The following is a 25,501-nucleotide window of genomic DNA, read 5'->3' on the forward strand; positions in this document are numbered from 1 at the left end:
GTGACATCACTCTCTTTGGTGACTTGATTGGAGAAGTGCCCCATTCCTTCTCAGATTGAGTTGGGGATTTGGGAGTTGGGGACTTTGGTGTTGGGGACTTTGGTGAGACTGGAGACTTCATTCTCTGAGGTGACTTGATTGGTTCAGGGGACTTGACTCTCTGAGGAGTTTTGACAGGTTCAGGGGATTTGGCAAGAGGGGATTTGGCCTCTGGGGAGGTGATTCTGGGAGGGGCGACTACTTCCTCCTTGGACTCAGACTTGCGAATGGCCAGAGTGAAATGGGCCTCTTGTTTGCCTCCAGCATTTTCCACCAGCAGACTGTAGCTTCCTTCATCTAATGTCTCAACAGCTGAGATCTCGAAATAGGAGCTGTACTGAGTTGAGACAATGTGGTGACGGGCAGAGGAACCAATAACTGTTCCTTCGTGCAGCCAGTTAATAGAAGGTGCTGGTTCGCCATCCACATCACACTCAAACCTGGCAAGGCTTCCCTCCTCTACAATCAGTGACTGTGGTTTGGTCAGGATCTTGGCAGGAACACCAGGCTTTTCCCTTGGCTTCTCAACAATAGTGGTGGTCTTTTTCACAGTTTCAGTCACACTCTCCTTCACTGTTGTTTTAGAGGAGGAGACGTGATACACCTCTGTTCTGGTCATTTCGGGCAGATGGGCGGATGGAGGCTCCTCATCTTTGCGGAATGAAGAGAAGGCAGCATATTCTTCTCCTGCTACATCCAACGTAGCATAGTCGGTAGTCTCTCCTTTGGTGTTCTTGCAGACCACGCGGTACGTGCCGGCATCTTCAGTCACACAGTTGATGATCTTGAGAGTCAGAACCCCACTGATGTTGGTCATGTGATATTTGCTTGTCTGATGAATCTCTTTTCCATTATGGAACCACTGGACCTCAGGCTCTGGTTTGGTCTGGACATTCAGGGTGAACCTTGTGCTGGACCCATAGGGTACGCGATGAGATCGCATCCTGATTGTAATACGTGGGGCGTGATCAAGGCTGAAAGGAGCCTGTGTTACCACCTCAACTGTCCTCTCCATTGATCTTCTCTCTGACCTCAGAGCCTGCTTTCTCTCTTCATACCTGGAAGCATAGTCAACTTTAGGAAGGGTCTCTTCAGTCTTGGCAGACCGTTCTAGGGTAGGAGAACGCCTCCCGACTTCAGGCATTTGGAGCTTCTTGATTGGTTTAGGAACATATTCTGAGGTAAAAGATGTCAGGTGTTCAGAATCAATTTCTCGAGAGACTTTTGCAACAGTTACAGTTGATTCCTTTTTGAAGGTTCGAGTCTTCTCCTCAAACTCCATGTGCTTGAGTTCACTCTTGTAAGTAGACATCCTCTGAGCAGTGGTGTATGGGCGCAGCAGCTCCTGATCCTCCCTCTCTTCATACGCCCTCTGTCTTGGAGGTTTGTATGTGGCTTTGTCGTGACGCTGGCGGAGGTCAACAAAACTTGGGCCAGCCTCGTATTTAGATGGAATTCGGTAGGAGTCATATGTGCGGATTTCTTCTCCCTCTTCGTCATCACTGTAGACTTTTCTTGGAGATGAAGGACGCAGGGCGGACAGCTCAAACCGAACTGGGCTGAAGCTAGGTGGAGAAGCAGAGTAACCGAGCTCCAGCTCTTCCTCCAGACGAAGCCTTTCCTCCTCAATTCTCTTCATGGCCAGGTACTCATTCACAGGCAGCAGTAACTCCTCGTCCGACAGGTCACCCAGGGACCGTCTCCTGATCCTGCGGTAGGCCTCCAGCTCAGGGGAAGGAGTGCGATGCCTTGAAGGCCTCACAGTCTCCAAGTCATCCTGAGTCATGGACGAGATGCGCCACTTAGGCTTATACTGGTCCTTAATCCTGATAGGCACCTCATAGAACTGCTCCCACCTGGAGAGGCGGATTCGCTTCATCCTCTTCTGCTTGATTTTATCCATAGGCTCAGGGAACTCGTACTGATCCCGCAGCTTCTTGTACCATTTCATGTCAGAGAGTGGCTGAAAGTGTTTTATTTCTACATCCTCCTCAAGAACAGCTGGGTTAATGACACGAGGAGGGGGGACGTCATAGGGCATACGCAGCCTCTTCTCATCTGCCCGCTTCTTCCTCTCCTCCTTTTCTTTCTTTATCTCAGCCTCGGTCTTCTCACCCTTCTTAGTCGTCACAGCAGGTTTGAACATGGTGGCTGCCTCCCTGACAGCCTGAACTGCTACAGGTGGTAAAGGTATAAAGACAGTGTCAGACAAAATCTGAGACAGCCTAACCTTTTTTTCTAATAACTCTTTTCCAGCCATCAATTTCTTCTCCTTTTCACTGGGCTCATATTCTTTCTTTACATGAGTGACGCGTTCCACTTTGAGCGTAGCCTGGCAACTGGCAGATCCAGCAGAGTTGGTAGCAGTAACTCTGTACACACCAGAGTCCTCAGGGAGAGTGTCTCTCACGTGAAGGATGAAGTAATCCAGACCCTCATGTACAACCTCAATAGATGGTCCAAAGGCTAAAGGCATGCCATCCTTCTCCCACTTCAGTATGGGATGGCCCGATACTCTAATCTCAAAGCGCACATTCTGGCCCTCCCTGCATTCTACGTTTGCGAGCAGGCGTTTGAACATTGGCCTCAGGGTGAGGTCTGCTGGTTTGGGTCGAGGAACAACGGTAAGACGGGCCTTGCAGCTGTCGTCCCCATACCTGTTACGGGCCACAACGCTGTACTCTGCATCATCCTCATCATCAAGTTTGTGGATAATCATCTGGTACAGACCCTTGTCGCTGATGAAGGTGTATTTCTTCTCATCTTCTCCAGGGATGAGCTTCTGTCCGGATTTGTGCCAGATGACGCGAGGCTCAGGGTGAACAGTGATGGTTACGCTAAAGCGCAAATCCTCACCAATGTAGGCTGTACGGTTGACCAGAGGAAGGGTGAACTCCGGAGGCTTCTGAAGCATCCTGGCAGTGTCGACTCTGCGCTTTGTTCTCTTGACCACACGGGTGGTGAAAAAGTCACGGTAAGATCTAACACCGTTGACGAACAACTCTGCGTAGGCACTGTCCTCACCATACTCATTCACAACCTTGCATCTGTAGGTGCCATCGTCTGCTCTTGTGACCTTGTTGATGGTGATTACAGCCAGGCCATCTTCATACTCAATTTCACATTTGACACCAGCTTCAAGTTGCCTGACGCCACAGTACCATGTCACTTCAGTAGTGCTATCATAGTTGTCAATGCTGCAGGTGAATTTCACATTGTCTCCCTCATTCACCACTGCATGGCCAATCTGGCCTCCAACAGGACCGTGTTCAAACGGAGCAATCTTCACCTTGGCGATAAAGACACCACGCTGGGATCTGATGGAGCCCCCGCTGGCCACTCGAGCTGCAGAGACGACAGTTTTCCACTCTTTCTTCACCATTGTCTGGTAGTATCTCTTGTGCCTTCCTGTTTGGATCGCTCTGGTGCCGATCTCCTCTGTGGGCTTGGTCAGCCAGGGATGAGCCAGAGCCTCAGCAGCATTCATACGATGCTTACGTTCCTTTGTCATTAGGCGGTCGGTGAAGTCTAATGCCTCGACACTAACCTGCTTGAAGGACTCGTCATCGTAACTGTAAGCTGCATTTGAAATGTTGTCAATCATCTGTTGGTTGGTCTCCGCTGTGAATGGATTAAGTCCACTGAGAAGCACATAGGCAAGGACACCAACCGACCACATGTCAGTGACACTGCTAACCATGTCACACTGGTGCATCTCAGGAGCAGCGTACTCTGCAGTGGTATACTGGATCTTGATTTGTTCTCCAGGAGTCAGGTGTCTGGACTGGCCCAACTCAATAATCTTCACATTAGAGCTGGTTCTAGTTGTGTACACAATGTTCTCTGGTCTGATATCAAAGTGTCCATAGCTCTCAGCATGTAGGAACTCAAGAGCTGAGCAGATCTGCCGGATATAGTTGACAATCTCTCGCTCATTGAGTTCAAACTCAGCTGTGTTCAGGCGCTCAAAAATGTCAACGCCAGAGATAAAGTCATAGACCATCACCAGCTCCTCAGGGCTCTCAAAAGACTCGTGGAGGAGAAGGTAGTTGGTGTGTTTGGCCAGATTCAATGTTGTAATTTCTTTCTTGACAATTGCTTGATCGGCGCCTCTCACCTTGAAGAATTTAGCCATGTAGGTCTTCTCAGAGCTGATGTTAACACAGCGGTGGACAATGCCAAACTGTCCTCGGCCCAATTCCTCTGCAATGGCATATTTGTTATGCATGTTCTTGGCATCAGAGTTAACCTTGCCCTTGGGGACACGTCCAGTGTCGTCAACCTCCCTGTCGTAGAGCAGAACTCTGGATTTGTCCTCCTTGGTCATGACAGGTCCGCTGGTCTCAGATGGAGCACTCTGTCCAAATTTGTTCTCAGCAATGATTCTGAATTGATAGCTGGTTCCTCCAAAAAGATTGGTAACAGTGTAGTGGGTGTCGCGGGACTGGGCAACACGCTCCCACCTCTCAGCAGTGGTGGGGCATTTCTCAATGATGTAGCTAATAACCCGGCTGCCTCCATCGTTCGCTGGGACCACCCAGTTCAGTGTGACGGTGTCTCTGGAGACGTCACTGGCTTTGACACCACGTGGAGGATCAGGAACGTCAGCGACATCCAGCTCAACTGTCTGCTGGTCAATGCCGAATCTGTTCTTGGCACAGACAATGTAGAAACCAGCATCTTTCTTCTCGACTCCGTTGGTGAACACTAAAGAAGTAAATGATCTGGTGACGATGACCTGGTAGTGGCCATTGCTGTCAATAAGATCTTGTCCCTTCTGCCATGTGATGACAGGATCTGGTTTGCCGCCGAAAGGAATCTTGATATTGACCACCTCTCCGCGCAGAGCGGGGATGGCTTCCTTGTCCTTCAGGTTCTTTGGCAGGTGAATCTTTGCAGGGACTGGAAATGAGAAAAATTGTTGAAGTGAGATGTCACATTTTAGTTACTGTACATTTTAAAATTAGTTTAATATGTTTGCATTGGTTTACAAGTAAGTGTTAGAAAACAATGATCTAGTTGGAGAAATTGGGTATCTGTGAACTTACTTTCCACATCCAGAGAGACTGTAGCACAGATGGAGCCTCCCTGATTGGTGGCCCTGATCTGGTACACAGTGGAGTCTTCCTCATCAGCCTCGGTGATGACCAGCTGGTGGTAACCTCCCTTGAACTCTTGTATCTTAATCTTTTTGCCATCGGAGTGGATCTCCTTTCCTCGTCTGAACCATTTAATTACAGGCTTGGGTTGCCCTGTGATCTTGCAGACAAGGGTAGCATTGCTCTTGAACTTGATGCTCATGTTCCTCAGCTCTTCCTTGAAAGCAGGTGCACGAATCTCAACGGCTGTGGTTGGAACGATAGGAGCGGTCTCCTCGCTGTAGTCACTCTGTCCCCCAAGGTTCTCACACTTCACACGGAAGATGCACTCAACGCCCTCAGTCAGATGCTTGATGGAGAACACTGTCTGTTTGATCTCGTCTGTGGTCGCCAGAGTCCAATCGCTCCATTCTTTCTTGTCCTTCTTGTGCTTCTTCTCAAGGCTATAACTCTTGATCTTGGAGCCACCATCGCTGAGCGGAGGCTTCCAGGAAACCACACAGGAGTCCTTGGTAACTCCGGAAACAACTGGTGACAGAGGCGGTGATGGTTTCTCTGTGGACCAGAATATATAAATTTAGAAACCTTGTCAGAAGCTTGCATACTTAACATGTGGATTGATGCAGTGTATTAAAGTTATATGGTTACATTGTAAGTCATGAATTTATGAAGTATTCAGAAAAATGTATTGGATATTGGATGAAACTTACGCAGCTGGCTCTTGATCAGGATTGGGGATGCGAGTTCCAGTGGCTCACTGTTGCCATAGCGATTCTGGGCGTACACACGGAAGAAGTATCCGGAACTGTCAATGAGGTTGGGCACACGGCAGGATATGCCATTTATGGATGACGACACCAGTTCCCACTCGGCGCCTTCCTTGTCCTCACGTTTCTCCACTATATAGTTGGTAATCATGCAACCTCCGTCGTCCTTGGGAGCCTTCCAGCTGATTATGACGGAGTTCTTGAGGAGAGCATCGAGCACAATGGGACCCTGAGGGACCTCGGGTTTGTCTGGAAACAGTATAGATATAAATTATAAATCTAATATTTTTAGAAATCCATGCTTTGGTGCACTCACTGCAATAAATGCACATGAACATACCGTAAATCTCGACATTGAATGCAGTGTCAGCCCTGCCAAAGTGGTTGTGCAGTCTGATCCTGTATTTGCCTCCATGAATTCTGCGCTGCACGTTCTTGATCACCAGGTGTGTGTAGTGCTCGGTGGTCTCAATGCTGGTGTCCTCTGTGTTCTCCAGGGTCTTTGCTCCATGCAGCCACATAATCTTTGGCTCAGGGCGGCCTATGTAGACGGCATGGATGCGCAGAGTAGATCCCAGGCCGGCGTAGTAGGTTTCCTTCAGCGGGTAATCAGGGTGGAAGGATGCAGCAGCCTCCAACACCAGAAGGCCTGTGGTCTCGGCTTCTCCGGCGTCGTTGATGGCTTTGCAAGTGTACTCTCCCTCGTCCTCCTGCTGATCTGTCATAATAGACAGCGAGTGATTGCGGCCATCAGAGCTCATCTCATACTTGCGGGACTCAATAATCTCCTTGCTGGCATGGTACCACTTGATGTCAGGGAGAGGTCTGCCAATAATCTGGCACTTCATGATACCAGGCTGGCCAAGCTTGGCAGTTACTTCATCCATTTCCTTTCTCAGGCCTGGTTTAGTTTCAACTGTAGATACAAAACAAGGATTAATATTTAGGAAAAGTTTGTTACATTTAGTAATGTTTTATAGTAAATGTCACTCGGGAAAAGCAAGTTGGGAAAATGCTTACAAATAATGTTCACACTATACTACAGTGTACTCACCACTCAGTTTGGTCTTGATGCATGTGGCAGTTCTACGAGGTCTACTCATTCCCGTCTCATTCTCAGCAAACACTCTGAACTCGTACTCTGTTGCCTCAGCCAGTCCAGGCATGGTGAACTCCTTTTCCTTCAGTCTCTGCTTGTTGGACTTCTTCCAGGTGCTCTCAATGGACTTCCTGTACTCCACCCAGTAGCCTAAGACCTCCTTTCCACCATCGCACTCTGGTGCTTGCCAGCGGATGGTGACGAAGTTCTTTGTTACATTCACTGTGTCGATCTCGCCTGGTTGACTTGGTTTGTCTGGAAGAAAAGAAAATGTATTCATTTTGTGACCAACAGAAAACACTTTGCCTTTTTATTCTGGTGTTGTTTGAAAAACTTTACTGAGAGAGCGACAATAATTTGGAAGTCGCCTTGATAAACTGATTGAAGAAAAATTAATCAACTATAGTGCTATTCATCATCAGTGGAGACTCACCGAATGGATCCTTGCATGTGACTGGGTCAGACACAGGACCAGCCTCGCTCTCGCCGATATTGTTGACAGCAACAATGCGGAACTGGTAATCTGCGTCAGGGGTGAGTCCAGGCAGAGTAAACATGGTGGAGGTGATCTTGGTCTGGTGTCGGGACCACGTTTCAGCTGACACCACCTTGTATTCAACAAAGTAGCCAGTGATGGTAGAACCACCGTCGTCCTTTGGTCTGGACCAGGCCAAGGCCACAGAGCTCTTGGTGATGTCCATGATCTCTGGTGGGGTACTTGAAGGCTCAGGGGGACCTGGTTTAAAAAAAATGCAGAGTATTCTTTGAGTCATTACAAAATGGTCTCATACTGTTTAAAGACTGAAAAAGAGGAATACTTACAGATAGGAGTCTTGGGTACCAGTGGCTGCTCTGACTTCAGAGAGGCGCTGATACCGAAGGAGTTTTCAGCTGTGACCTTGAAGTGGTACTCTGTGCCCTCCTTCAGGCCCTTGACAGCCAGCTGAGTGTCAGTCACTCTGGAGTCCACGGTGTACCAGGCATTTCTGGCAACCTCACGTCTTTCTACGATGTAACCTAGGATCTCTGAGCCACCGTCATCCGTGGGCATCTTCCACGACACCTTGACAGAGTTGGCCTGAATTTCCTCAAAGACCATTGGTCCCTCCGGAGCACATGGGCGGCCGATGACCTTCACCTTGATTTGGGCCTTCTTCTTGCCAACGCTATTCTCCAGCAGGAGGTCGTACACTCCAGAATCACTCCTTTCGGCTCCCTTGATCACCAGCTCACTGGTGTCATCCGTGGAGGCAATCATGGCCATGGTGGAGACTGTGCCGCTATCCTTGGACCACTTGCAGGTTGGTTGAGGTTTACCCTTGATGGGCACAGAGAGTCTAACCACACCTCCATGGCGTACAACGTACACATCTTTGTATTTCAGCTCAAGGTCATAGTCAGGAGATTCTGGAGGACAATGATAGTTATGAAAAATAGTTTAATTCTACATTAGTTTTAAACAAATACAAGTGACAGCAGGTAGTTAATGTAACCTGTGTCCTTACCAAGCATCTCAGTCACTGCCACAGTTCCAGGGACTTCAGCAGGCTCTCCGGAGCCGCCGGCGTTGCAGGCCATCACACGGAATTTGAACTCCTCTCCTTGTGGCATTTTGGTCAGTGTGTACTCGCAGATTAAAGATGGTGTGGTGTTGCACTTAATCCAAGGCATGGTTCCCACCTTCTGCATCTCAATCAGGTAACCATCCACCCTTGCATCTCCCTCATCGTCGGGAGGACTCCAAGCCAGCGACACAGAGGATTTGGTGGTATCGGTGATCCTTGGGTTCTGAGGACAGCCAGGTGGATCTGAACGGGGAAGAACAGCATGAACGTAAGTTTATCTGCTGCTACAAAAGATATAATGAGACTGTGCTTGCACTTTTAACACTTGTGGGACCACCCCACTGTAACTTCAGTGTTATCTAAAAGTCTAAATATAACAAGGCTTTCTTTGAAATGGTTTTCTTACCGATGGGATCTGTTGCCACTGCTGGTTTGGATAGCAGACTTGGTTTGCTAAGTCCTCTGGCATTGATGGCAGTGATTCTGTGTTCATACTCCAGGCCCTCAATAAGCTCCGTCGACCTGTATCTGGTCATGGTGATGGGATTCTTGTTCGCACGCACCCATCTGTCAGACCTGACTTCTTTGCGCTCGATGATGTATCCAGAAACCTCCAGGCCGCCATCTTCATCTGGCGGGTTCCAGGCCACGGTCATGCCATCACGAGAAACATCAAAGATGGTTGGACGGCCAGCAGGTCCAGGCACATCTGTGGAGGAGGATAAACATGTTACCATACCTCTGTTGACATACTTCTGTCTGTATATCACATTGGCTAAGTCTTACTCGTCAAGCTCCTGCAGGTGATGTTCTCAGTTTGAAGGAATTCTCCAGTGCCGTAGCGATTAATGGCAGCGGCACGGAAGACATACTCATCACCCTCATTCAGTTTCTCAAACTTGAAGGTAGGTCGGCTAACAGATTCGCAGACGGGCACCCAGCCGGGTCTGTGAGCATCACGCTGTTCCACCATGTAGCCACTGATAGGAGCTCCGCCATCTCTAGCTGGAGGATCCCAACTGCAGCTGACGGTGGTAGCATCAATCTCATCAATCCTGATGGGTCCCTTTGGTTCATCAGGTTTAGCTGGTAAAAGGGGATTTACAGGATTAATCGTTACAGTCAATTTGATGGCCTGAAACGTAAATGTTATTAAAATATTTGCTATTGATTGCACTTATATTGTATATTTAGAAATTCCTTTATTGTAACCTGCACTTGATGAGCATCAGCAATACTTAATGAAGCTAAATAACAAAAGAGGGATGGTTCCTTACAGAGGATGATGACCTTGATGACCTCGCTGATAACACCGACAGCGTTCTTCACCTCCAGGGAGTAGTCACCAGTGTCGTCGATAGTGGTCTCGGACACGGCTAGTTTGGAGAACTTGCCAGAGCTCTTGATCTTGACACGATCTGTGACTTTCAGCTTGTTATCTCTGAAGTACCAGGAGCAGATTGGAGGAGGCCTGCCAATGATGGGCAGGTCCAACTCCAGAGTCTTGCCGGCCAGGACATTGACGACCTTCTGAGGAATACTGGAGAAGTCCACCACGGGCATGACTGGAAAAGAAAAAGGAGAGATGTAAAAATAATGTACCTATAGTTTGCATCCCACTTTGGTTAGTAAGTAGATGAACTGAGCTGTGATGTTTTTCTAAATGTTACTGCTGGGCAGAACATTTTTAACATGTACATCCTCATGGTTTCCTTGACAAACATGCATTTCTAACTTTTCCTCTTACAAACCCTCATGGTTAAAGAGCTAAAGGTTAGCAGGGTGCAGGTCTTTTAGTAAATGTTTCTGCATAAATGTGTTTGTACTGCTGTTACCTCTCTGTTCCTGTACAGTGATGGCAGTAACAAGCTCTTTGGGCTCGCTGGCTCCTCTACTGTTGATTGCTTTGATTCTAAACAAGTACTGCTCGCTCTCGTTCAGCTTCTCGATGGTGTGCTCAAATTCAGTCGTCTTCAGTGTGGCCACTTTCATCCATTTGTCAGTGCCAAACTTGCAGGCTTCGATGACGTAGCCCGTCAGTCTGCTGCCACCATCGTGCTCGGGCTTCTCCCAGCCCAGGATGACGGTGCTCTTGGTGACGTCGATCATCTCCAGCTTGTTTGGTGGCAGAGGCACCTCACAAACCAGGATGACGTCAGGAGTCTCGCAGGGCTCACCGATACCATAGATGTTCTCAGGGAGGACCCGGAAGTAGTACAGCATGCCCTCCATGAGGCCGTCGATCTTGTAAGAGGTCTTACTGCACTTGGAAGTGACGGTCTTGTAGGCTCTCATGGATGCCTCACGCCTCTCAATGATGTAGTTGTTGACAGGAGCACCGCCATCCACAGTTGGGGCTTCCCAAGAAATGCTTGCAGACTCCTTGGTCAGCTCCTTGATCTTGATTGCTCCAGTTGGTCCAGGAGTATCTAACAATACAATTATATGTTGTCAATATAGAACATTTCCAAAAGCTACTGTATCAGATACAATCATAACAAGTCACATTTTAAAATGATATGCTCTATGTAATATGACAATTCAGTTCAGTGACATCTTCATCAACTTACCATAGACCTTGACCAGAATGTTGACTTCCTGTTTCCCGGCAGAATTCTCGGCTACCAGTGTGTACTTGCCAGCGTCGTAGCGGTGAACCCTATCAATGATGAGTGTGGTGGATGTGCTGTTGACATCAATGAAGCCTCTGCTGTGGAGGTCAACACCAGGTTTGCTCCAGGTGATAGCGGGAGCGGGACGACCAGTAACGTTTACCAACAGGCGGAGGGATCCACCAGCGCGCAGGCAGATGGTCTTCTTCAGGTCATCGTGGAGCTCAAAGTCAGGAGTTTCTGTGTGAGAAGGAAATAATTAATATATAGCTTGCAAAGTTGGCATTATAAATGTTAACACATCATGAAAGACTTACACAATCATATTTACTTTATTGGAAGAAGAAAAGTCAAGAGTAAAACCACATTTAAACCTGATGTGCATGTTGATTTTGTAGGTGAATGTGATTAAAATGTTAAGTCAGTTGCTTATTTGCTGTAAAAAGGTATAAAGGGACTTATATGTTATATCTCATCTCTTTCTCTATAAAGGTAACAGATATTTGCTTTTCCAGATTCCTTACCAATTCTCTCAACTGGCTCAGTCTCAGCACATGGCTCACTGAAGTCTCCTGTGCCGTTGATGTTGATGCCGGCCACTCTGAAGCAGTACTTCTTGCCTGCTGAAAGTCCATTCACCACGTACTCTGCAGCACGTAAAGTCTTCTCATGGGCCTTCTTCCATTCCTCTGCTCCAGCTTCCTGCATCTCCAGGATGTAGCCCATCACATCAGCTCCTCCGTCCTCCACGGGGCGGGACCAGGCCAGGCTGATGCTGTCAGCGTGAGTGTCGGTCATACGAGGGATAGAAGGAGGAGCAGGGGTGCCTGGGGGGGGGAGATACAGGAACGACGATCAATAGACCTGTGATATCTATAAGGATCTACTGATGTGTTTATCTACATGGTTACCCATTAGTTCATTTCAGTTTATTTTATATAGCCCAAAATCACAAATTTGCCTCAGAGGGCTTTACAATCTGTACACATACGACATCCCTGACCTTTGACCTCACATCGGATCAGGAAAAACTCCCCAAAAATAACCTTTCACAGGGAAAAAAGGGAATAAACCTTCAGGAGAGCAACAGAGGAGGATCCCTCTCCCCGGATGGACAGATGAATAGATGTCATGTGTATTAGTCATGTTACAAAAGACAGATCTATAACGATCTGAACAAACTGGACTTACATGTTGGCACTCTGCATACAACATACAGAGACACCTCGCTGGGTTCGCTCTCTCCAGCCTTATTGATGGCCGTCACTCTGAACTGGTAGATGTTGCCTTCGGTCAAACCGGACACCTTCAGCATGGTGTCCAGGAAAGCTCCGTCCCTGTTCACCTTCACCCAGCGGGCACTCTTTCTCTCATGCCTCTCCACCAGGTAGTGGATCAGCGGGCTGCCGCCATTGCTCTCTGGCTTCAGCCACTCGATGGTGGCAAAGTCCTTTCCTGACACCAGGATCTCTGGAGCACCAGGAGGAGTTGGCACAGCTGGAGGACAGGAAAGGCAATTCAGTGTGAGAAGTTATTATATTTTAATTTGTTGTTTTAGTGTAATAGTTTGCTCTCAGGGTTTTTGTCTTGCTTTCATCTTAGTGGGATCCATGTTTTAAGATAAAATAGCAGGATCTGATGGCCAAAGACCTTTTTGGAATTTGATCAACAATAATCACTTACTGAAAGTGTTTCTGGCAACCATTGGCTGAGACTGCAAGAGGACTCCAGCTCCGTATTTGTTGACTCCCCGGACTCTGAACAGGTACTCTGTGTCCTTGAACAGTCCTGTGATGTTGCAGGTCAGCTCTTTGCACTCGGCATGCATGATGACCCAGTTGAGTCTGTTGGTGTCTCGCCTCTGCACGATATAGTGGGAGATGTCATCACCGCCGTCCTCGAGAGGAGGCTTCCAGCTCAGTGTGCACGACTCCTCTGTGATCTTGCTGATCTCAATGCAGCCTTCACATACTCCAGGGGTGTCTGGAAAAAAACAGGTGAGCTCAATGTCATACTCTTAAGATGACTATGACAAACTAATACTTGAAGTGTAATCTGCAATGCAAAAAACAAAGCACTCTCTCTTACCAAGCACTTTGACGTTGACCTCAGCAGTCTTGGTTCCGCTAACGTTCCTGACCGTGAGGATGTACTTTCCAGTATCATCTCTGTCACAGAACTTGATGATGGCCATGGCCTTGGTGTTGGTGTACTGCAAGTGGTACTTTTCACACAACTCCAGATCCCTGCTGCCCTTTGACCAGGAAGCCTTGGGGTCAGGCCTGCCTCCAACTGCAGCATCCAGAACCAGGTCTGAACCGGCTCTGACCGTGACGGTTTCAGACAGGAGTTTGCTGTCCAGCTGGGCCTTTGGCGGCTCTGCAAAAAGGAACATGATTATGAAGCAATTTATTGTTAAGATCGGACTGCACATTTAATTAATTCTACATGTTTAAGTCTTGAGGTGTTGCTCACACTAACTTAGCCGGACACATTAAACTTTTTCATCCACATGTTATTGTTTTATTAAATACTTTTCATTGTGATGTATCGTTTCTCAATCCCAGATGCAGTTCTTACCAAAATCGGTCTTGCACTGCACAGAGCCAGTGGACTCTGAGGGGATGCTGAAGACCTGGTTGGCATTCTTGGCGATGACTCTGAACTCATAGGGCTCTCCTTCTCCCAGTGCGGTAACAGTGTAGAACGTGTCCACCACATTGGTGTAGTTACACTTGAGCCAGCGGCCTTCACCGGTCAAAGTGTACGGCTTACGCTCAATGATGTAGCCCACAATCGGACTACCACCATCATTCAGTGGAGCTGACCATTTGAGGGACACGGTGGTTCTTGTAACATTTGTGACTTCTGGCTTACTTGGTGAATCTAAAAAACAGATCAGACATGTTGGATTAAGGGAGTTTTAACCAAGAAGCCACTGGATAGCGAGATCCCAAACTGCTAACACTCACCAACTGGGTTTTGAGCAACTGCTCCCTTGGAGGCCTCGCTGGCTTTGCTCAGTCCAGCACTGTTCATGGCATAAACCCTAAACTGGTACTCTAGGCCTTCAACCAGGCCTTCCATCTTGCTGTAGCAGTCAAAGCAAGGGATCTTGTTTTCCCTCACCCACAGGATATTGTTCCTTTCCTTCTTCTCGATCCAGTAGCCTGTCACTTTGCTTCCGCCATCATGGTAGGGCTCCTCCCATTTTAGGGTCATTGTGTTAGAAGTGACATTGAAGACTGAAGGCCTTGTTGGAGGGCCAGGAGGTGCTGTGATAAAAAAAGGGATTGTGTCATAGTGTCAGTCACCTTAATGCCAGCCTGATTTAGTAGAAGACTTTTTACAGATATTAACGGTCTAAGAAATGCTTAAAAAATATATTCTTTATTATTCATGTGTTACATTTGTGAATAGGTGTGTTTGTGGAGTAGTACTCACTGAAAGGATGCTCTGCAACAATAGTCTCAGACTCAGTGTGCTTGCTGACACCAAATCTATTCTCAGCAGAAACCCTGAATGTGTACTGCATGTACTTGGTCAAGTGACTGACGTCGAGAGTTGTGCGCTTAACGCTAGAGTTGATCAGCTGCCAGGCGGTGGAGCCGGACTCACGCTTCTCCACGATGTAGTTGGTGATGTCAGTGCCACCATCATCCTCTGGTAGTTGCCAGTTAATTACGCAGGACTCAGAGGTGATGGATGAGATTTCGATGGGTCCGGTTGGAGGACCGGGTCTACCTGTGACATTAACTTCAATAGTGAAGGTCCTGGTTCCTGCCACATTCTCCAGAGTCAGGTAGTATTTACCACCATCTCCTCTCATGGCCTCCTTGACTGAGATGCTGGTTCTGTCCTTAGTTGTTTGGATGGAGACTCTGTCTGAGTTCTTTAGCCTCATCTCTTCTAGCTTCCAGGTGACCTTAGGAGCAGGTCTTCCACTGATGGGAACATCAATGATGAAGGTTCTGCCAGAACTACAGGTGATTAGCTGGTTGGTGATCTCACTGAGGTCAGCGGCAGGTTCAATGTGAGGCTCTTTGACTAGCACAGGAGCCAGAGTTTCCCTGGGTGTGCTGGAACCAGATTCATTCTTGGCCTTCACACGGAAGTCATACTCATCACCCTTGTTGAGCTTTTCAACCACATAGGTGAGATTATTGGTGTTGGCAACCACTACCCATTTGTCTGTATCCTTTGCCTTGGCCTCAATGATGTAACACTGGATCCGGCTCCCGCCATCATGCTCTGGTTTCAGCCAGCCCAGGGACACAGAGCTGTCTGTGGTGTCCAGGATGTCCATTCTCTTTGGAGATGCTGGCTCTGCGGTGGCAATGACAGGCTGAGTGAGCTCAAACGCCTCACCCACACCGTGCTGGTTCTCGGCTGAGACCCTGAAGAAGTATGGCACGCCCTCCAGCAGGTCCTGGATCTTCAGGATTTGCTGCTTGCAATTGCCACCAGACTGCTGCCATGTGCGGCGGCTAGCCTCGCGCCTCTCAACGATATAGTGATGGATTCGTGCTCCACCGTCATTGAGAGGAGGCTCCCAGATAAGTGTGACGGAGCCCCTGGACACCTCCTTTAAGACAACACCATGTGGAGGTCCAGGAGTGTCCATAACCTTTACAGTGAATGTAACAGCCTTGCTGCCACTAGCGTTCTCCAGGTTAACAGTGTATTTGCCTGTATCATTCCTTGAGCAGTTTTCAATGTTTAAAGAACTGTAGCCGTCTGTAGTTGTGATCTCTGACATGACACCCAGCTCGCCTTCCTCCATCACCCATGTGGCATTGGGAATTGGCTTTCCTCTGAAGTGAATGCCCAAGCACACTGAGCCTCCAGGCTTGACAATGTGTGTCTGCCTGAAGGTGGCGTCAATATCCACCTGTGGTGGCGTGAGCCTGTCTACAGCCTGAGCAGGCTCTGGAATCTCCTTGTCCTCGCCTCTACCCACATGGTTTAAAGCTGCAACATGGAACCTGTATTCAGCTCCTGTCTGTAGCCCAGTCACCGTGTAATTAGTTTCTGCCACCAGCTCCTCATTTACTCTCTTCCATTCGGTCTCTTCTCCCTTCACCATTTCAATGATGTAGCCCAGGATCTCCATGCCGCCGTCGTCGGCAGGCCTGGACCATTCCAGGCTGATGGAGGTGTTGGTCGAGTCGGACACACAGACCACAGATGGAGCACAAGGAATATCCTTTGGCTCGGCGGCTTTGATAGGCATAGAGATGTTGCTTGGAGCTCCAACACCAGCATCATTCACGGCCATGACTCGGAACTCATACTCCATATCCTCTGTCAGGTGGAGCACCTTGTGAGCACATTCAACGAGGGGCTTCTTGGTCGTCACCTTGTAGAACCGGACAGTTTTCTTTTCCCGTTTCTCCAGGAGGTAATACTGAATGGGGTTTCCTCCGTCAGATGTTGGAGGTGTCCAGGAGAGTGTTATGCTCTCTCCTGTCGTCTCAGTAGCATCAGGAGTGCCTGGAGCATCAGGAGAAGCTGAGGGGAACGATTTTGATAGATTAGTGCATTATTTGTAAAATATAGAAAACTAAAACTTAAATATTACATTTTAAAAAAGCCTTTCCAAGTTTCCACTTACTGTATTGCATCTGTGCAATGATGGGGCTGGACTCCAAAGGTCTGCCAACTCCAAACTTGTTAACAGCAGAGGCCCTGAACTGGTATTCATTGGTCTTGATAAGCTTGGTTACATTGAAGGTGCACTCTGTACATTCGTCAGACACCAAAGACCAGGAGATCTTGGCAGTCTCACGCTTCTCAATGATGTAATGCGTGATCTCTGAGCAGCCGTCGTTCTCTGGTTGGTTCCAAGTCAGAGTGCATTTACCCTCTGCGATGTTGCTGAAAGTGATGGGTCCCACCGGTTCCCCAGGTGTGTCTGTATCACATGTGGGGGATTAAAGTTAGAACATAACTAAATAAACTGGTGTACAACTGCACTGTGTTATGAAGTGTAAAACTGCGTACCTTGGACTTGAACAAGGATGCCTTCCTTCCGGCTTCCAGACCCGTTAGTAGCCTCCACAGTGTAGTGGCCACTGTGAGTACGATCAGCGTCCCTGACAAACAGGGTGCTGGATCCAGCAACATTGATGATGTCCATCATCTTTTTGGTAACCTCCACACCGTCTCTGAACCAGACGACCTTGGGAACAGGGCGTCCAGTGATGATAACCTTTAGCCTAATGTTGTCTCCTGCCTTGACCGTCAGACCCTCGAAGTACTCTGGGCCAAACTCAATGATTGGAGAAGCTAGTTTAAAATAAATGGGAATGCATTAGGACAGTGCTTAGCTAAAAACTTGACAACTCAAGTTGAATGATGGTGGGGAATACATTCAAGCTCAGTGGCGGCTGGCCAATGGATCCTAAAATAGGTTCAGCTTTGGGCCAAAGTCCTCTGGCCCAAAAGCTGCACGTTCTCATCAGGCGCTTTTTTAACGACATGACAACGGCCAGTGTGAGCACGAGCACTTCTCTTCCAAGAAGACCTGACCCGGTAAAACCTCTCCTCCAAGACCCGTTTGAGAGAAGAATACATGACACACATGAGAACAATGAGAACACAAGGACACACATGATAACACCACCAGGACACACATGAGAACAATGAGAACACCAGGACACACATGATAACATGAGAACACCAGGACACACATGAGAACATGAGAACACCAGGACACACATGAGAACATGAGAACACCAGGACACACGTGATGAGAACACCAGGACACACATGAGAACATGAGAACACCAGGACACACATGATGAGAACACCAGGACACACATGAGAACACCACCAGGACACACATGATGAGAACACCAGGACACACATGAGAACATGAGAACACCAGGACACACATGATGAGAACACCAGGACACACATGAGAACACCACCAGGACACACATGAGAACACCATATTGGGCAAAGTGAATGTCGCTACCAGCTGGAGGACGGACACAGGATGGAGGTGAAGAAACACAATGAGGAGGTGGATAGAAACAGGCTCACTTTAACCCTACAAGGTTCATAGGGGCAACTTAAAATATAAACATGTTCTATTAGATTATATATGTGTGTATATATATATATATATGTGATTTATATTATACGATATTCATATTTTACCATAATATATTTAATATATTTATATTGTAATGGTATGGTATTCATATATCATATTATACTGAATATTATTATATGATATATATATATATATATATATATATATATATATATACTGTATATATGTTAAATATTTAACTACAAAGTGCGTGTTTTATACTTTTTTTGCATTGAATCATACTAGGATGTTTGCTGAAATTGATTGGATGGCCCTACCAAAAACAATTCCACCAGCCGCCACTGTTCATTCTGCTGATATTACAGTCATCCTCCAAGTTCTTTTTACTCACCGTTCTCACTTCTGACCACAATCAATCCAGAGGAGTTGGAGGGAGGACTGACGACACCGATTGCATTTCTGGCAGTCACTTTGAACTCATAACGTTCATTTGTTGCCAACCCAGTGACGGTGTACTGGCAGTCGTGTACATCAGTCAAGTTGGCCTTGAACCAGCGTCCATGTCCTTGCCGTTTCTCAATGCTGTAGCTGGTAATCTTGCTACCACCATCACGTTTGGGGGCATCCCATTTCAGTGTCACTGAGTCACTTGTCACATCAATGTAGTCGGGCTGACCAGGAGGATCTGGAAGACATCAGATGAAGCTTTAAATTTATGTTTTCATTCTAGTCCAATTTAAGAACTATAGCTATTATTCCAATATTATGCATGTTATAAGTATAACAAAGAAACAAAATAATATAATGTTCTAAATATGCACTCACCAACAGGACTGACAGCCATGATTGGCTTGCTCTCTTCACTCATTCGGCTGAAGCCAGCATCATTCTGGGCATAGACTCTGAAGGAGTACTCAAGACCTTCAATGAGCTCCGAGATTCTGTAATCCGTTTCTTTGATCAGTACAGTGTTCACCTTTTGCCACATGATACTGTTATTTTCCCTCTTCTCCACATGGAAGGCCTGGATGGGGGTACCGCCGTCATAGATGGGCTGCTCCCACTGGATTGTCATGCCATCGTTGGTGACATTGTATACAACGGGCTTGCCTGGTGGGCCTGGAGGCCTGAACTGGTGCTTGGCAATGACATTCTGGGAGATAAGAGGCTTGCTGACACCGTATCTGTTCTCAGCACACACTCTGAACTGGTACTGGACACCCTTGATTAGGTTGGGGACCTTAAACTGAGTATCCTCTACACTGGAGCAGGCCATCTTCCAGTCAGACTGGGAGGTGTCGCGCTTCTCTACAGCGTAGCAGGTGATGTCTCCACCACCGTCGTCATTGGGTTCATCCCAGGAAATCATGATGCTCTCAGCTCTCACTTCATCCAGGCGGATGGGTCCAACAGGCTTTGATGGAGGTCCAAGTGTGACGACATGGATGTGGACAGATTTCCTGCTTACTTTATTGTCAAGGGTCAGAGTGTATTTACCCTCATTCTCCTTGGTTACATTCTTAATCATTAGAGTGGCTTTGTTTTCTGTCTTCTTAAAGCGGATTAGGTCACTCTCCTTTAGAGCGAGGTTGTCCTTCAGCCACAGGATAGAAGGTTTGGGTTTACCTATGTATGGCAGCTCAATGTGCACATTGTGACCCAGCCGAACATTGATACGGCCACCTGGGTACTCTGCGAGGCTTGCTTCAGGTGTGATAATGTAGTCAATAACCTTGATCGGCCCAATCTCAACAAAGTCACCCTGTCCCTTCTCATTCCTGGCAGCAACTCTGAAGAACACGTCTGAGTGCTCCTTGAGTTTATTGACTTCAAATTCGCAATGTCTGCTAGTCCCTCCCAAAGACCATTCCTGGTCCTTGAGCTTCTGCTCAATGACATAGTCCGAGATGATGCTGCCGCCGTCGTACTCGGGCTTCAGCCACTGCAGAGTGACAGAGGTCTTTGATGAATCCTTCATAGAAACCTCCTTGACTGGCCCTGGAGTCTCTGTGGCCTTCAAAGGCTCAAGCGTGTCACATGGATCACCAACACCGTTCTCATTCTCTGCTAACACGCGGAAGAAGAAGGATGTCTTCTCTGAGAGGTCTTCAATGGTGTATGTTGTGTCTGTGCATTTGCTTGTCACTGCAGAGTAGGATCTCTTGGAAGAGTCCCTTTTCTCAACAATGTAGTTTGTGACCTCAGCACCACCGTCGAGAAGTGGAGGCTCCCAGCAAAGAGTAACCTTTCCACGGGTCACGTCCTTCAGGACCAGGGTCTTGCACTGAGCTGGAGTATCCTGGACCTTCACGGAAAGGGTCAGCGACTTTGGCTCGCCGACACCATTCTCTATTTTCACTGTGTACTTTCCAGTGTCCAGCCTGGTCACCTCACGCATCACAAGAACTGTGGTGGTGTCTGAGTGGTGGAACTCATATTTGGGGTCACGATCGATGCATTCTTCTTCCTTACTCCAGGAAGCAGTGGGAGCAGGCCTGCCCTTCAGAGGAACAGACAGCTCCACATCCTTGCCAGCCTTCACGATATAGTGAGTTCTCATGGCCACATCTGGGTCGATCTGGGCCGCCTCTGTAAGTCAAGAACAATTCACATTGTGAGCAACGTAAAAATGAACTAGACATATGTGTTACATACTGAACACACTTCACATGTTCAATATCTTTGAATAAATTTACCCAGGATGTCCTTGGCTTGCACAGGCTCCGTCATCTCCAGAGGCTCTCCATGGCCAGCAAAGTTGACAGCAGAGACTCTGAAGAAGTAGTTGACATCTGGTTTTAAGTCGTGAACTGTGTATTCTGTTGTCTTGACCTCTCCCCTTGAGGTAATCATAGCCCATTCTGTCTCTCCCTCAACAAGCTTCTCCACCATGTAGCTGGTGACCTCACTGCCTCCATCCCATTCTGGCTTGGACCAGCCCAAGGTGATGGAGGTCTTGGTGGAGTCCACCACCTTCAGCTTGCAAGGCTCATCTGGTGTATCTGTAAGTAGAATGTATTTGTTTAGTGGGAGTGTACTGTATTTATCTCTTTTGTTTTTGTTGGAAATTTGTGAATTTTAGACCACTTACCAACTGGGTCAGCAGCCTTGTAGTAGTCTGATGCATCAGAGAACGGTCCCTCTCCAGCCCTGTTAATGGCACAGATGCGATATTGGTACTCGTTTCCTTCAGTCAGGTGGTAGACTGTCTGTTTGATGCCAGTGACAGGGTCTTTGTAAACTCTGATCCAGCGCAAGCTCTTCTTGTCGCGTCTCTCCAGGTAGTAGCCCGACACTGTGCTACCTCCGTCTACACCGGGCTTGTCCCATTCCACCACCATGGTTGACTTGGTGATGGTATTCACCTCAGGAGTATGAGGCTGCCCAGGAGTTACTATAGAAATGTAGAACAAAACATGTTAAGAAATGACTAAATAAAATCAAAGAATATGTAAAAAAACATAAAGACAATAGATAAGTGCTGCAGAGTAATGCATTTAGTTTATGTAGTGAGGGTTACCTAAACACGAAAACTGTAGACGCTCAAACATAAAATCTCCTCTAACTTCACACTCACATGAACAATCAAATTCACAGCATTGTACAGCTCAAAACTTACCAAAGGCGTTCTTAGCGATGACAGGCTCCGACACCAGTGGCTCGCCAACACCGCACTTATTAACGGCCATTACACGGAACACATACTCATTTCCACGCAGTAGCTTGCTGACGGTGACGTTTGTCTGCTCGTGTTTGTCTGAAATTGTCGACCAGACCACTCGGCTGGTTTCACGCCTCTCAACAATGTAGTGGGTCACCTGGAAACCTCCATGGTCAGACTCGGGCACAGGCTGCCAGCTGAAGGTCATCTTGTCTGCTGTGATGGAGTTGAATACAATGGTACCGGCTGGGATTCCAGGTTTGTCTAAGGCGGGGTAAAAAAAATAAAAGTGCATAAAATAGACTATCACATTAGATCATCTCCATTTATATTTGATATAGTCAGAATTATGGATAAATATGGAAAGGTGAGGCAAGACTTTCGAAATACCTAGGATTTCAACCCTGATGTTTGCAGATGCTGAGCCCAGAACATTCTTGATCTTGACCTCATATGAGCCTGTGTTAAGGCGAGCAGCATCCTTGATTAGCACAGCAGAGGAGTCGGTTGTACTTTCAATAGACAAGGTAGATGTTGCTACGAGCTCCTTTCCGTCCTTCAGCCATTCAATGGTTGGCAGAGGTGTGGCGATGATTCCAACTTTAAGCTTAACTGAAGCCCCAGCCTTGTACTGAACCACATCCAGATACTCTGGAGGAAGGTCAATAGCAGGGGCACCTGTGGGACACGAGATATCGATATAAGTAATGTATAAATAAATCCAATAAAATAAAACAGGACATGCAAACAGAGTCTGAGATCAAATCCTCACCACATGCGTCCACACAAGTGACTGGGCCAGCAATGAGCGATGGGTTGCTGACGGACCCAACAGCGTTCTTGGCGTATACTCTGAACTCATAAGACTTATCCTGGTTTAGTCCAGAAACAGTGAAGCCCATCTCAATGATGTTTGTGAAGTTGGCCTTCACCCATCTGTCACTGGGAGCTTCCCTCCTCTCCACACTGTAGCCGGAAATCTTGCTGCCACCATCATATGGAGGCCTCTGCCAGGCCAGTCTAACTGAGTTCTTGGTGACTTCTGTGATATGGACATTTGCTGGTGGCTCTGCAACATTACATTGTGAAAGATGCAACTTTAGTGAAACAGTCTTAGTGTAAGCTCCTTTATTATTTTATGATATGTGTCCCCTTAAAGCTGGAGACAGAGATCCAAATTCAAATCACTTACCGCAGGCATCAATAGCAAGCACCTCTTCAGATGTCTTGCTCAACTTTCCAATACCGGCGGCATTTTCAGCTGCCACCTTGAATTCATAGATGAGGCCAGGGCAGATGTTTGTGAGTCGCCACTGGTTTCCTGAGATTGGTGTCTTATTGACCTTCTGCCAGAGGATGCTGCTCCTCTCCTTCATCTGGAGATGATATCCAATTACAGTGTTTCCACCATCATTGACTGGCTCATTCCAGCAGACTGTGAGGCTCTCTCTGGATACAAAGCCGAGCCATGGTGTGGATGGAGGCCCAGGGATGGCTGTAATGGACAACAGTCATGTTAATGTTTATTCAGAAAGATCATCTCATCCATAAAAATGGAAAATTAAAAAGAGTAAGACGCACGCACGCACGCACACACACGCACACAATTACTTACTGTATGGAAGCTTTATCATGACTTGCTTGGTGTCAATATAGTCACTGACACCGAAACGGTTCTCAGCCTTGATCCTGAACTGATACTCCTCTCCTTTGGTCAGCTTAGTGACCTTGATTGAGCTTCTGGCAATGCTAGTTGACACCTCTGCCCAGTTAGGAGTACTGGTTTCACGTTTCAGGACAATGTAGTTCGTAACAGGACTGCCACCATCATACTCTGGAACTGCCCATTTCAGACATACTGTGGTTTCTCCGACCTCACCGACCTCGATTGGACCAATAGGAGGTCCAGGTCTGTCCAGCACAACGAAGATAAGGAAGATCTTGGTGGTACCTCCCGCATTAGAGGCTGTGACTTCATATTTGCCAGAGTCACTTGAAATGCTTTCATTCAGGGTGATGATTAAACTGTCTGGAGTTAGTTCAGTTAGCAGCCTCTTGGATCCCTTGATGACAACATTGTTCTTGGACATGGTCACCTTAGGCATGGGCCTGGCATTGAGAGGAATCTCAAAGGTCAGGTTGGATCCTGCTCTCACATAAACTGTATTCTTGGGGTAGTTCTTCAGGTCAAATTCAGGAGCCTCTGTTTAAGAAAGAAGACAATCAATGTGATAATTAATGTCATATTCACACATTCCAGTCCCTATGTATTCTCAGTCATTATGTTATATCATGTATACCTTTGAAAGAGAAAAATCAATTTGTAAAAATATTTTAAATTGTATTCTTTGTGCACAACATCTTTTTTTCTGGGGTCAATAATAACTCAAATCAAAATGTGTGAAGATAATACCATGTATTTCCTTGACGATAATGGGTACGATCATCTCCTTTGGTTCACTGAGTCCGGCATGGTTCTCAGCACGGACTCTAAAGTAGTACTCTGCACACTCCCTCAGGTTCTTGATGGTGTGGGTCATAGTCTTCACTGTGGCACACTTCACCCACTTGGTCTGTCCCTTCTCCAAGGCATCAATTAGGTACCCAGTGACTCTGCTACCGCCATCATATTCTGGTCTTGTCCAGGCAATCGTAACGTTGTCCTTGGTAACATTTGCGACTCCAAGTTTCATGGGAGCACTTGGTACCTCTGTAAAAGACGGTGGGAAATTTCATGAGGCACATTTTGTTGAATGGTAAAGATCTGAAAAATCAATTGTCAGTACACAACATTACCTGTAATCTTTGTTCCATTCTTGGCCTCCTGAGGGACACCTACTCCATACTCATTTTCTCCAATAACTCTGAAGTAATACATGGCTCCCTCCTGCAAGTCATTCACCTTAAATGTCAATGCGTGGCAGTTGCTGGTCACAGACACCCACGCCTTCTTACTGGCCTCACGTTTTTCAACATGGTAGGCCTTCACTGCATCACCGCCATCATTCTCTGGAGCTTCCCAACTGAGGGTTGCAGAATCCCTGGTCACTGCTGAAACTTTAACGTTGACAGGAGGTCCAGGAGAGTCGAGCACCTTGACAACCATGGGCAATGTTGCTGTTCCAAGTGGCGATTCAATAGTGACAAAGTACTCTCCAGAGTCATTTCTGGTTGACTTTTCAATGGTCAGTGAAGTGCTTGATTCTGTTGATTCAATGGTTCCTCTGACCTTCAGATCAACGCCCTCCCTAGCCCACGCTACTGATGGCACAGGTTTGCCCTTGAATGGTACCTTGAGAGTAAATGCTGTGCCATGCTTGACAATAAGTACTTTACGCATTTCAATGTCAACATCAAACGATGGCTCTGCAGTTCTGTCCATTGCTGTGGCTGCATCTGAATATAAACTACGCACACTGCTGGCAACTCTGTTTATTGCCTTGACACAGAATTCATATTCTGCATCCGTCTTTAGTCCAGTGACCGTGAACTCTAAGCTCTTGGTAAGAGGGATAGCCTCAACCCATCTTGCTAGTTCTTCGGGTGATTCAGGTACCTCTTCTTCCTCCTCCTCCTCCTCCTCCTCCTCATATTCTTCC

At 47.2% G+C, this 25,501-nt stretch overlaps 1 protein-coding gene across 1 annotated transcript in view; it reads right to left on the reverse strand.

The window, feature by feature from the left end:
• ttn.1 (titin, tandem duplicate 1) overlaps positions 1–25,501 on the reverse strand; it is a 163,960-nt gene that overhangs the window by 2,957 nt on the left and 135,502 nt on the right. Inside the window, 33 exon segments of the mRNA XM_034561711.1 lie at positions 75–4,941; positions 5,088–5,693; positions 5,849–6,154; positions 6,246–6,821; positions 6,960–7,259; positions 7,438–7,740; positions 7,827–8,411; positions 8,510–8,812; positions 8,976–9,278; positions 9,356–9,655; positions 9,847–10,134; positions 10,405–10,998; positions 11,140–11,421; positions 11,706–12,008; positions 12,373–12,678; positions 12,865–13,164; positions 13,270–13,560; positions 13,762–14,067; positions 14,154–14,456; positions 14,626–16,692; positions 16,796–17,095; positions 17,185–17,469; positions 18,633–18,926; positions 19,067–20,830; positions 20,938–21,243; positions 21,333–21,635; positions 21,861–22,166; positions 22,293–22,580; positions 22,675–22,971; positions 23,095–23,397; positions 23,518–24,105; positions 24,316–24,612; positions 24,699–25,429. Coding sequence (XP_034417602.1) covers positions 75–4,941; positions 5,088–5,693; positions 5,849–6,154; positions 6,246–6,821; positions 6,960–7,259; positions 7,438–7,740; positions 7,827–8,411; positions 8,510–8,812; positions 8,976–9,278; positions 9,356–9,655; positions 9,847–10,134; positions 10,405–10,998; positions 11,140–11,421; positions 11,706–12,008; positions 12,373–12,678; positions 12,865–13,164; positions 13,270–13,560; positions 13,762–14,067; positions 14,154–14,456; positions 14,626–16,692; positions 16,796–17,095; positions 17,185–17,469; positions 18,633–18,926; positions 19,067–20,830; positions 20,938–21,243; positions 21,333–21,635; positions 21,861–22,166; positions 22,293–22,580; positions 22,675–22,971; positions 23,095–23,397; positions 23,518–24,105; positions 24,316–24,612; positions 24,699–25,429 — 19,551 coding nt within the window.

This window comes from Cyclopterus lumpus, chromosome 21 (assembly GCF_009769545.1).
Source record: "Cyclopterus lumpus isolate fCycLum1 chromosome 21, fCycLum1.pri, whole genome shotgun sequence".
NCBI classification, from domain to species: Eukaryota; Metazoa; Chordata; class Actinopteri; order Perciformes; family Cyclopteridae; genus Cyclopterus; species Cyclopterus lumpus.